The sequence below is a fragment of the Engraulis encrasicolus genome, chromosome 7, assembly GCF_034702125.1.
Source record: "Engraulis encrasicolus isolate BLACKSEA-1 chromosome 7, IST_EnEncr_1.0, whole genome shotgun sequence".
In the NCBI taxonomy this organism is placed as follows: domain Eukaryota; kingdom Metazoa; phylum Chordata; class Actinopteri; order Clupeiformes; family Engraulidae; genus Engraulis; species Engraulis encrasicolus.
In genome coordinates this window covers 35744082-35757540 of record NC_085863.1, presented here as the reverse complement: position 1 = coordinate 35757540, position 13459 = coordinate 35744082, and the positions used below count along the sequence as shown (strand labels likewise).

The window sequence follows — 13459 nt, the reverse complement described above, 5'->3', positions numbered from 1 at the left end:
AACGACCACCTGACTACAACACAAAATTGTGTCACGTGACGAATTGTCGCTGTCCAGTGCTAACGGGCGGTATTTTTTCACCGAAGTTTACCCGGAATATTCTTGTTGAAGTAGGTGCAGTTATGGTAAGGTATGTTGTATTCGGCAATAGGAAGGTATGTAAATCACATTTCGTAGGTCTACGGTGTAGTTGAACGAGCGAAAATGAATGGATACTGGTTTGATTTTGCTTAATTGCCACGTGCCCTTCTTGGGCGCGTCCATGTTTTGAAGTGTGTGGATTCTGAAGACAGTTAGTTCTGGTATGAAGTCAACTGCGTGCCTAGCTATTATCGTCAAACATAATGAGGGCAGGCGCCCAGTGTTCACTATAATTCAATATGAGTAGTAGGTATGCCTGGTTAGGTACATGGGACATAGTTTACATTTAAGTTTAAAAAATGTACGTAGGCCTATACAGGTAGGCCGCCTGCCTACCTATGGATGTGGAAGTTGGGCAGTAGAACTAATGAGCTTATGATTAAGACACTGAACCTGCAACCAAAGTGCCATAGCTTACAATTTATGGATATCAGCAGGGTGGGTGGAGGCGTTGACTGTCCACCATCCTCCCCTGTAAATTACATACCTAGAGCATACTGTCCACTCCCCACACACTGTGGTCTTAAGGGTTATTGATGGATGAACCCCTGTGCACTCATGTAATGGGTTACAAACTTTATTAATGGCACTAATGGGTGCCAACTTTATTAAAAATAAAATGGACTAATGCCCCCTAATGGCAATGGAGCACCCCCCACTCAGCTGTATCCTCCACAATGCCCCCCTAGGGCTTCCTAACACCCCCTGGCGGGCTGTAGAGCACCCCGTTGAGAATCACTATCTAAGAGCAAGACTTTGTTTGCACAGCTTTATTTTAGACTGACAAGTCTACATATGGAGACGCATCGTACTACAATTCCCCCTCCCATCACGTGCCTGTCACTTAAGTGTAGCATATTATATTATCTCCAAGATATAACAAAAGGTGGAAGTTCAGTCACGTTGAAAGAAGAGGATTTCTGTTCAATCAATGCCACTCTGGACTCCCCCACAACCCACCCATTGATGTATACAGACAATGAAGCGAAGTCATAAGCCAAGCGTGCCAAATGATACAGACTTGGTGAGGCAAAGATAAAAGATAAGAGAGATAACCTTTATCTCACTGCCTATCTCTTTTTCACGAACTGTGTGCGTGGTTCATATTTCACTCCCTCTCTTTCAGGTGGTCTGTCATATCTTCTTCCCATGTCCACCTCACCCAAAATGTCATACAGATGTCAAAGGGTCAAGGAAAACTATTAAGAGGAATACATAAAGATTCTTAAAAATTGACTTTTAAGTGCGTTTAGGGTGTGTAGGTTTCAGAGAATCATCCAAGCTCTCATGTTCCTATATCATGTCACATTCTTTCAGGCTGTATAATTTCCTGTTTTGTTGTCAATATTGCCATCTAAGTGATAAGGAAAGCCTGCAGACACAATATGGATATCACACTGATCTACACCTTGCACAACTAAATCGTGAGACAAAGCTACCATTCGGAATATGCTGTTTTAGAGTACAGTTGGTTAACAGTAAGCTTATTTGTTTAGAAAGTGAACTCAGTACTGTTGATCAAAGATAAAGATTTTGCCCCACTTATCCATGAAAAGATCCATCCAAAGAAAAAACAACAGAGTGTTTCAATGGGATTCAGTGTTCCAGAGAAAATGTATTTATATCCATGTGTTGAATACATTTTGAATGTAATGTAATAATGTAATGTAATGTCATTTTGACTGCAATTACTCTTCTTTGTTTTGTTCTGCAGTCACTTGTCTATTGAAATTAAGGACAAAAGAGGCTTCTGCTTTGTTCCCCATTTACCTTTTCCCTTTAGGTATTTATTGTGTTTTTTGCTCTTGAAATTCCTTCCTTGTTTTAACAGTGCTGCTTGATTCTTGATGTTTGATGCACCTGTGGTCTCATTTCATACAGGCAATGGCTGAACAGCGATAACCAGAAGTCTTGAATTCCCACTGAGAACGTTCAATATGCACTGCACGCAGGATGGGAACACAGAACACAGGTGTGTGATGACCACTGTTTTGTTTCGATAGGTTGTCCTCAACAAAACAATTCTTGGAAAGATTTTATGCTATATTGTTATGGGAGCAAAGGCCAAAGTCTGTCTAACTGTATTGTCTTTTATGGTCGCCAGCTTGTTAGTCATGGCTGCCCATACCTGCCAATGTTTGAGGAACCAAAGTAGAGACACGGGACCTCAGTAAGTGGAAGGACCTTATAAATTACCTGGACACAAGGTAGGTGTGGGACATGCCCTGAAATGCTGGTGTGCTCTGGCAATAATATAATATACTGTTCCATCACTGTGTATCGTTAAAGAGGAAAAAGTTGATTGAGATGTCCTTGTACCAGGGCCTGTGAGTAGGTCTGAAATAGTTGTACAGTTTAATACAGTGTATTGTACTGTCTGCTCTATATTTTATTATAATTCCTGGACTTAATCTTTGTCCAGAATTAAACACGCAGGCCAGGTATAGTCAAATATTGTTTCGTAGACATGTTTAAATTGAACAGTATGTGTCTGATGTGCTTACCAATGACACAATTTACTCAGTTGCTACCATATCTAAATGTTGAATTTCAGAAAAGTAAACACTCATTTACTAAGTGCTAGTATATTGCTGTATATTTGGCCTATAGCCTCTTGTGATTTCTTGAGGGGGCAGCTAGTGTATGTGCCGAGTGTGGTGAGGCTGGGCAAGTGTCTGCTTTGGCAAGTGGAGAATAGCAGGCCTGCGTCCCCTAGGCGACAAGTCGCTCCTCACCAGGAATGAGGCGGCAAAAGCACACAAGCGCCGCTAGCAAAAGAAAACATCCGGCCAGCTTCAGCCATCGCTCTGGATAGCAGCGCCCAGTGACGGGAGATGAATGTGTGACATCATCACCCCTGGCTGAAGCTCAATGGACTGGAAGCATTGGGAAGCAGCTCACACACACTCACACGCAGGGCCCAGAAGAGGGTGGAAACTTGAGAAGCAGGAGCTGTTACACAGGAGGTGCCCAGGGCCAGAGCTCAGGAGGGACTGAAGAAACTTTTGTCATATTCTGTGCAAATTTCGCAAATTCGCAAACACTGAACGTTGAAAATTGAACATTCATCATACGGCATGTACAAACAAATTGAGTATGCAATGTACAGTATAACCAACAGTATACAAAAACATTCAGGATTGATTGAACATTCCATGTAGTTTTATCGTTTTATCTCTGTCTTCATTCGCTGTTTGTTATCCAGAGTGAATAGTTGGGAAAAGAAACCCAATACCGTGAAATGCGGCCTCAATAACTGTGAGTGTGCCCTGTTTAGAAATTTTGTCTTATCTTTGTTGCTGGTAGAACAAGCTGACACACAGAGGAGCAGATACAGTATGTGTAGGACATGTGCTTCTACCGATAATATCAAGACTCATGCTGCTCAGGTCAGTGGAAGCACAGACTAAACAAAAGTGAAAACATTTTTTTACATTGCTAATCTATCACAGCATGCTGCATTGAGTGCCCAAAGAATCAAGCCTGCGCCCACCTATTCTACCTGTGAAGCTTCTTTGCTTCTCATACTTTCTCTTGCAGTCGCGATAGCCAGGCTACAATGAATCCACAGTGGGGTTTTTTGGAGTTAGTTTATTAGCTTCTGTGATATATTTGTGTCATGTTGGTTAAGTTGGCTGCATTTCTATAGGGCCTCTCTGGGTCCACAGTTCCCACATACTTTCCAATGCCTGACATTCACATGCACAGCCAGGTGGCAGAAGGCTGCCATGTGAGGTGCCAAATGACACATCAGACCAGGTCAAGTCAAGTCAAGTTGGTTTTATTGTCAATTTCTTTACATGAACTGGTCATACAAAGAATTTGAAATTACGTTTCTTGCTTTCCCATGCAGACATAGACTAATCTAGGTAAGGACATAGACAGTATAGACATAGACAGTACTCATACATGGACATAAGACAGTATGGACATAGACAGTGCTCATACAGACATTTAAAGTGCCAGACTGGACAACAGTTGCAGCATGGGCTTAAGCAGTGGTTCACAACCTTTTTTTGGTTCGGGACCCCATTTTGACATCCTACATTTCAGGCGTCCCCATTTGAATTTCAGGCGACCCCACATGGGGTCCTGACCACAGTGCTGAAAAACACTAAAGGCTGAAAGAAGCGAAGCGATGTGAAAGACCCACTGGGAAACTTCCATTGTCATTATGACACAGCATAGCACAGCATATAGTGTGGTGCGCACAACAGCATTGCATTTATGCCTCACCTTTGTAAGTGGGCAGTGCAACTGGTGGACGCAATTCTGGAGTGCAGTGTAAGCTCAGGGTACCTCAGTCATGGAGGAGGACGGGGGACAGCAGTGGTTATTCACTCCCCCCACGCCCACCTACCCGGTGGTGTCTGGAATTAAACTGTACACTTAGACTACAAGCCTGAACCCAAATCTCTTCTCCATGACTTTGACCCTGTGAAAAGAAGCTGGAGTTGAAACAGCGGTCCTATGGTCTTCTAGACATCTGGGACTACAGTGGTCATTATGATCTGCTCTCAGATCAGAGGAAACACCCGGCAATATTTGATTAATATCCTGGCTATGAATGTCTTCCCTCCTATGCTTCTGTTCACATCTGAATCCTTCGCAATGTTTCCGAAGTCATTTTTGAAAAGCAGTGCAACACAAAACCTCATTATAGGAATACACTTCTACAAGCCTATCTGGAAAGTATTTCTAGAATTTGTGGACAATGTGATGAAGGAAGAACTTGTGCTATATTGTACACTCCCATGATGGTTAGGAAAAGGGTTATACTGTGTACAGTCATCACTTGACGGAGACGTTTAGTGCCAAATACTGTATATACAAACACACGGATTACAAAAAAAGATGACAAATATCCTCTTGGCATTGCTCCTTGTGTCGGGTTCTTTCATGTCCTGAGTTCCCATAGTGCATTGCCATTCACGGCTGAAATGAACCCGTTGACCGAGGGCATTAGGCTCACTTGAGCACCACTGCCCATGTCATCATCACCAACTCACTAATGACTATAAACACAAGTATATTGTCCATGGTGAAACACTCTTTACAAAAATCTCGTTTTTTACAGTGAATTTAATGTGTCTTACAAGCATTATTTATCAGCCATCTGAAGTTATCACGATACATTCTCGTGATAATCAAGAAACAACAAACATGCGCTTAGATGTCGTTATACAATAGCGAGAATATGTTTCAGATATGATTCAGTTCATTCTTATCTGATACATTATCGTATTTTAATCCAATTCAATTGCTCTGCACAATAAATATGGCCATATCTCCGAGGGCTCTTATTATGAATTCAATACAACAAAAAAGCACCACCATCATTGCCATTCTATTCAGCATAGTTCGCTTGAATGTGCAAGGATTTATGCATGGCTTTTGTCTGCCTTTGAACTTGGTTAATGCTTAACTACAGTAAATATGAGCATTTCTGACTGTCAAATAATTACCCATACAGATTTCCTGACTAAGCCATCCTTTTCAATGTTTGCTTCAGCTTCATTTTTTTCTCTCTATTCGACACACATTTGCTCACCTGACGACATAATAAAGTGAAACCTCTTGGTTTCAGTTGGAGAAACCCTAGCGAGGTATTGTCATAGAAATAGGGCCTAGACTAATAATGTATACACCACACCACAGACTATGTCAAGAAGTCATTGTGTGGGTTGCGTTGCTCAAAATAGTCTGTTTTTCAGCATTGTACTGCTAGCTGAAGATAGATTAGCCCACAAGGATTCTGGTTCTACGACAAAGCCATCAATGACACCATGTCATATTGATTACAGTATTGAAAAAAAGTGATGGTGATGCTCACATCAACCTGGTTTACCATGCAGTCTTTATCCTTATCATTTACATAAAAAGACACTATGCCCATATATGCATCGACCATTGTGCAAAAGCAAGCACTGGGCAGTTTTGAGGCCTGTCGGTATATACCTGGGCCTTAGTGTGTGACAAGTATGTCAACAGATTAAGCCGACATAAGTGATAATACAGCTGGCAATCAATAGCTTTGAGTGGGACTTGGCACGTTTGTGGGCATGTATGGGGCGGGAACTGCCACGGCCGTGATATCACGGTAGCCATGGCCTGGTAAGCCGTCTGAAAGGTTCATCTGGGTTCATGTTCATTAACCAGATATGAGAGATGTACATGTGTGCCCGATATTGCTCTGAGTCAGCACAATCAAACAAGGTGTAGGCAGGTGCAGACAAACTGCAGTTCCATATGCACCGCAAAGCGTCGAGGGGTTGAAGAGCTATTAGTGGGGAGTTATCATTCCAGGATGAAGGAGATCTGTGAGGCTGTGGTTCTTCTCATAGGGTTCCTGAGCACCATCATGGCGTTTGCCTCCCTGTACCATCCCTACTGGAGAGAGTCCACCAACTATGGCAGTGCCATCACCACGGCCACCCTCTATGAGAACCTCTGGATGTCCTGTGCCACTGACTCCAACACCAACAACTGCTATGACTTCCAGTCTCTCCTGGCCCTACCAGGTAGGTTCCATGGCAGAGTTTTGTATTACATGTAATATGCAGAAAGGCTGTGGGAATAGTCATATGGTTCAGAAGTGTGCCTCAATTGAGGTTGTTCTCATAGCATAAAGGCTGAAAACAGTAAGAGGGTTCAGAACTGGAATGCACAACCTCTGTTTAAAAAAAAAAGTTCTATGTATGTCTGCTGTTGCCCAGTCTTGCACTTTATATGTCTCTAAGGGTATTGTATAGGTACTCTAGGTGTAATGTGTATACTGTCTATGTCTAATTGTCTATGTCCACACCTACAGTCTATGTCTGTCTGCATGGGAAAGTAAGAAACGTAAATTCAATTCTTTGTATGACCAGCGCATGTAAGGAAATTGACAATAAAACCAACTTGACTTGACTTGACTTGAGCTCTGCTAAATAAGATAGATTGTTCTCATTTTCAGACCTATCACAGCTGTTGCATGTATTTAGTTTGTGTTGTTGGCCTTACCACATAGGTTGACCATGGTTTGCCATGGCCATGGAGTGTTGTGTTACTGATATAAATCTAATGAGCTGGAGGGCTGAAAAAAAAGTATGCTTCAGTAGTCTGCTGATTAGCAGGGAGATTGTTCTCATTTTCGGACCTACCACAGCATAGTTGAGTATTGCTGGTATATAGCCTATTTAATGACCAAAAAGTCTGAAAAAGTAATATGGTTCAGCACTCTCCAAATAAGAGGGAGGTTAATCTCATTTTCAGACTTATTACAGCATGGTTGAGTTTGTATTACTGGTATATGCCCACAATTAATAAGTAGAAAGGCTAAAAAAAAATATGGTTAACCAAGACCTATCACAGCTGTTTTATGTGTTAGGTTGTGTTGCATCTTACTTATCTATTGTCAGTCTGTTGTTATAATGTCAGTTATCTTCTCTTAATTACCTCAGAGCCATTCACTCAAGGAAACCAGTAAAAAGACAGGTTGTGAATTATGCCTGCTGAACTTTATGCTTCCTTGGCAAATCTAACAAAGGTCGTGTTCTGCCAATCTTGAAATGTCCATGGTCTCTGAAAAAGGAATATGGCTATTACTTCCACATAAAACTAATCTGTCTGGTATTCCTGGTGTGCATTTTACTGTACAGCTTGAAATATCTGCAACGATATGAAGTTATATGCTGATTTGTGATTAATTGCAAACAAGCACAGGATTTTTTTTTGCCCTGAGAACAATTAGAGAATAGGGCAAATGCTCTGAAATTATGGAATTGTCATTATCAGTCTTGGATACACTGATCTACTCCTTTGATGGAAAATCATAGTGAATACTTAGAATTTGATGGTGGTGGTAAGTATTCATCAAAAATTAGTGAATGGGCAGCATGAATTCTGGAAATAAACAACTAAAAATCTCACACAGTGTCCCTTTAATAGTCGTTTTATCTTTGACTGGGTTTCCCAGTCCTACATCAATAAATCAATTTACTTGACAGCTAGCTGGCCGTCACTAGGTTTGAGAGACAGGGGGGGGGCTTAGGGAAATTTTTCAGCGCACCTGCTCAGGTTTTGTCTATGAATTCATTATTTTAAGAAATCCTGCAACACTGTCCATTCCACCAACAAGCATTAATACATCGTCTCGGTCATCCGACCTTCTTCATGTTATATTAAAGTTTGTTGGTGGAATGGACAGTGTGCAGGATTTCTTTACACTTGAATGACAACCCCACTGGGATAATATCCTATGCACCTGCCCAGCTACAGAGGTGTACAAAAACGTCTTCTTGAACCTGCTTTTACACCTGCTGCACCCTGCTTTCATTGCTGTGCAGTGGGATATAAGTGTCACTAAACAATAAATAAGCAAACAGGAACTTGTATTCAGATTTTTTTTTTTGCAAAATCATTAAAGGGGGGGCTAATACTAATGTAGGGGGGGCTAAAGCCCCCCTAAAATAGGCCTAACGACGGCCCTGCTTGACAGGGATGAACTTGGGATCGGCCACTTTATGAAGGTCTTATCATTTTTTATATCCATTGTCTGTCTGATAAGGGATGTATTGCCAGGTGTCTCCCGAGATCTGACTTCACGAGCACTTTCAATCAAAGTTTCATGAACTCTTTAACTTTCAAGGTTTCTTCGCTCGCTGCTTGATTGGCTGTCGTCATTGCCAAGAACGATGCGCACAATAGGCTGAAGTTTGTGGGCATAAGTCGCGTTGGCACATGTGAACACTGGAAAGCTCTGACGTTCACGTTTTTGATGAATCGTCAACCTGTTGTGTTTGTGGGGACTCGATGGACAGGGAAACGAATGGGTGGTACTTTCAAAGGCAGGGGAGGAATTAATCATGCTTCGTTAAATATTTGCCAGCATCACCAAACTCAGATGTTTTCGAAATTGTGAGACTCATTGTTTGGAATTGCGACCCAACACTTTGAAGAGGAGGTGTGGGTTAACCAAAGCGCAAGAGAGAGCGCGCACAAACAGATAGGGGACTGCGGTACGAATAGAACTGTCTTTGGAATCAGGTTCGAACCTTTTGAAACATACGGGAAAACGGACATGCATGCAGCTGTTGAAGTAGTGGCCTTTCTTCTTGGCTTTATTGGATGGATAATGGTCGGTGTGGCTTTGCCAAATCGATACTGGAGGGTATCCACTGTTGACGGAAACGTTATTACAACTTCTACCATCTATGAGAACCTGTGGATGTCGTGCGCAACGGACTCCACAGGAGTACACAATTGCCGTGATTTTCCCTCGTTGCTCGCTCTTTCTGGTGAGTAGAAATAGAACGCATAGGCTGAGGTCCATAAAAGAAAGAGGGCAATAATCTTTGTCACATAAGCTGTCCACTAAAGATCAACTGACACATTCTCCGTTGCGCATCTATGTGTCCAAAAACACAGAGATGGATCGCTCGGACCGAAAACACTTAAAACTCTTCTGCATTTAATATCCAGTGTTTACAGCACCCAATTCTTCCATAGAATATGGAAAATTGTTGATTTTATTTTCCTCATTGGTTTGAGAGTATAGATTGGAATCCCTCTCGCCAACCCATCCGTCTCGTCCTCGCGCACAGATTATCATCTATTTCTAAGTTTTCTGAAGAAACCTATTTTAAGACGTGGTTCATATTCATCGAAACATAAATGATAAATGTTTTTCAATCGTAAATATGGTGCGTTTTGGTCCGTTTCGGTGTTAAGGGACTCCCGCGCATCTGGCTGGTGTATGATGGGCTGCCATCGGCGGGCACGATGGAAGTGATTTCGTTTCTCCTTTTTTACCCACAGACATTCAGTTATTTTTCGAGGTGCCTGTACAAGGTATTGCTCCCAAATACAGCTGTACCGTGAATATCTGTCTTGCCAAGTGTGAATAAACCCAAATCTCGTGTTAATAAAGCTGTTTAATTGATTTTCTTAACTGGTTTTAATGACTGATTAAAAACTCTGGGTAGTTGATTGATATGTGGGATTTTTTTTTTTGCTTTGTTGCTTGATGCGCACGCAAGCACACACACAGATTTACATTGGGTTTAGTGTCAATCCAAAAAATGCAGGTTACAAGCAAGTATGAAAGTATTTGCTGTGTTTTATTAGGCTGTGTTTTATTCTTTGTGTCTCTTTTTCTGTTTCTCCTTCATAGGTTACATCCAGGCGTCTCGTGCGCTCATGATCGCAGCCATCGTGATGGGGTTTTTCGGAATCATAGCAACCCTGGTGGGCATGCAGTGTTCCAAAGTGGGAGGAGAGAACTATGTGCTCAAAGGACGAGTCGCTGGAATAGGAGGAGTATTCTTCCTATTGGAAGGTAATAGCGCCCCCTGTGTCATGTGCCATGTGCAGCCCCCAAAACCCTGACATTTTTTTTATTCAAATGATGGAGTATATTGAATATAGCAGGACAATAATTGATCCTGAGAAGTAACAGGTGACAACAGAGAAATAAGCTTCTAGGGCTGTTAGTTATTTGAATATGGTCTGTTTCTTTATCCTAGGTCTGTGTACAATGATTTCCGTCTCCTGGTATGCTTTCAACATCACTCAAGAATTCTTTGATCCGCTGTATCCGGGAACTAAGTAAGTAATTGCTAAGAATTTCCTCACTTCAGCAATCACGTGCGAGTAAAGAAGAGAAATCAGGCTACAAACACTTTGTGACTTTCCTCCATTACTAGGGTGCATGTATTGTCACAGTGGAAACATAGGCTACCACTATGTTATTAACAATAAGATTTGTCTTTACTATGTGGAAAAGTCCAAAGTGAATATTATTACATTGAGGGCTCGAAATTGTTTTTCTTCAAACTCCGAATGGGCAATTTGAACGTGTGTGTGTGTGTGTGTGTGTGTGTGTGTGTGTGTGTGTGTGTGTGTGTGTGTGTGTGTGTGTGCGTGTGTGTGTGTGTGCTTCAGGTATGAAATTGGCGAGGGTCTCTACATTGGCTGGTGCTCGGCCACTCTGGCTCTGTGTGGTGGTGCCTGCCTCCTGTGCTCCTGCAAGTTTGAGTCTACAGAGGAGAAAATGTGAGTTAACTGGTCTGCTAACAATTTCTTTGAAGGGGTTTACATAATGGAGTGCTGTGAAGCCATCAAGCATGCATGACCCATGTCAGGGGCATTCATAATGACACAACATGACTTGTATGGCTCGTAACATCCATAAAATGTCAATTTAACATTCCAAAAAACGAATGGCACATTGTGACAACAGTTATGAACATCAATAATGTGTCATTAAGGTTCCTTACATGTGTCATGTTATTCTTTTGTTGATTATGCGGGCCCCTACAAAAAATATGTTACCACTTGTCCTTTAGTAGTGGCGTCAACAATGATCGATTCGGCGATGCAATCCAATGCGGGGCATGGGCAATCCAGAATCGATCTGTCAATTTCCAGAATCGATCCGGCAATTTTTTTAAGTTTCAATTACTTCCATGTATATTTCTGGAGCAAATGAATGTTAAATTAAATAAAAGCACTTCAAAACATTGCAAGACTGATACAGACTGACACAGACTGATACAGAAAACAGCCAATAAATTGCTGCTCAGTATCTGACTACTTGTATTGCCTCATCATGACTGATTAAACATTTGCTTTGTTTTCAGTAGAAATGTAATGCATTGCAATGCATTGTAGAATTGAATCGGATCGGATCGCATAGAATCGAATCGAATCGCTACCTCCCGAATCGTGATCAAATCGGATCGTGAGGGCAGTGCCGATCCACACCACTATCCTTTAGACACACACTCACTCAGTAATTTGAAGGAAAAGGAAAAAGTAATCATCACCTTGTCAAATTTCATATAATCAAACCACCATCACGGGCTTCACTTCACTGGGTCTTTAAACTATAATGTTACTTGCTTAGCAATGCTTAGATCCTTGATAAAACTTTATAGCCGGCCTTCCACTCTGTGTTGCCTATGTGTGTGCCCTCTGAAGAGCTGTGTTGACTGAGAGCATGAATATTTAAGTTATTAAAACTAAAGGGGGTATGCAGTGCAAACATGTTAATTTTAAGTGGCACATTTTAAATGAAACTGTGCTGTGACTCGATTACACTGAGCATTGCTCAAAGATGTATTTTTTAATCTCTAATAGTCAATTTGACATTAATTGTTTCTTCCATTTCCTTCAGGCCTTATCACTACCAGCCCCCCACCCAGGTCACAGCCTACTCCGGCCCAGTGATGTCTCAGGGCCCCCCCAGCCACTATAACCGAAACGCCTACGTGTGAAAAACATCAGCACTTTTGTGACGTCAGCCGCCATGGCAACGCGAGATGGTAGCTAAGCAAACAGCGGATGAACGCCAAAGTCGTCACACAAACTTTGTTGGCCACCATCACCGTGACCTGTCACAGAAGCCCATCTCAGTTTTGTTGACATTATTTTTGTAAATAATAAAACCCATGCTGGCAGGGGAGGGCAGCTGTGCAAGAGTTGACATTGAGTTGTCTTAAATGTCTTTGATGTTGTTACATTATTTTTTTGTTGACAGTGGGATAGGCGCAATAACTGCTTTTTTTTAAAAGAAAAAATTAAATGACTTGGACTTTCATTCCTCAACCTTTCTGGAAAAAATATATTTTTGAGGAGCAAAATCACATAAAACTGTAGCCATTTGAGCTAAGAGTATACTTTTATATTAGAGTTTTGTCACATTTCAGTGTATATTGACCGTTTTGGCTGTAGAATGTATTTTAGTGATGTGTCTGTTAAGTCTTTTCTAATATAATGACTGTTCAGGAAACACAGTACATGACTACTGTTTACTTTTATTATTCGTTGGAGCGAACTTCGTGTTTCTTCAAGTACTTCTTCAGGTCTTTTCTAATATAACTTGATTATCACCGATTATCACCTATTATCTGCCACCCATTAATAAATAAATGTTTTACAAATAAATCGTTTTTGGTCAAAGTGCACATGGTGTTGTTCCAATCTGTGATATACTGTATCACTGTATCATATAACATTAAGTGGGCTGTGATTTATGAATCATAAAATGCTGTCAAGGACAACTGAGGACAAGGTCTCACCTATGCAATTTCTCTATACCTATGTAATGGCCGTTCTATCAAAGGTAATTATTGGGCCTATATACAACACAGAAGGCCCATAAAGCATTGACAACTACTGTACCGCACGCCCTACTGTCCTCAACACACCTCATCATATACATGTATTGCATACAACAAACTCATCCCAACCCTGATAGAAAAGGGACCTTGAATCTGCGGCAATCATTGTCAAATCAATGCTGAACGCCGTCGATTCAACATCCCATTACTATCAG

The 13459-nt window shown here is 41.4% G+C and overlaps 1 protein-coding gene and 1 long non-coding RNA gene across 4 annotated transcripts; both read left to right on the top strand.

Annotated features, from left to right (window-relative positions):
- The first annotated feature begins 46 nt into the window (after window positions 1-46).
- LOC134452131 (uncharacterized) lies at window positions 47-2327 on the top strand. The gene is made up of 3 exons (XR_010035381.1): window positions 47-130; window positions 2023-2113; window positions 2246-2327. It is a non-coding gene; the product is annotated as an uncharacterized LOC134452131 (long non-coding RNA).
- Window positions 2328-3448: 1121 nt separating this feature from the next.
- LOC134452129 (claudin-15-like) lies at window positions 3449-13078 on the top strand. Of its 3 annotated transcripts, XM_063202490.1 has the most exons (6): window positions 3449-3530; window positions 6486-6662; window positions 10295-10459; window positions 10647-10728; window positions 11065-11175; window positions 12299-13078. In XM_063202490.1, the coding sequence occupies exons 2-6, from the start codon at window positions 6503-6505 to the stop codon at window positions 12396-12398; spliced, it is 618 nt and encodes a 205-aa protein (XP_063058560.1). In that variant the 5' UTR covers window positions 3449-3530; window positions 6486-6502; the 3' UTR covers window positions 12399-13078. The 3 variants fall into 3 exon arrangements, with proteins under 3 accessions (XP_063058560.1, XP_063058559.1, XP_063058558.1); XM_063202489.1 differs by lacking the exon at window positions 3449-3530 and having other exon boundaries at window positions 6353-6662; XM_063202488.1 differs by lacking the exons at window positions 3449-3530; window positions 6486-6662 and adding an exon at window positions 8989-9419.
- The last annotated feature ends 381 nt before the right edge of the window (window positions 13079-13459 follow it).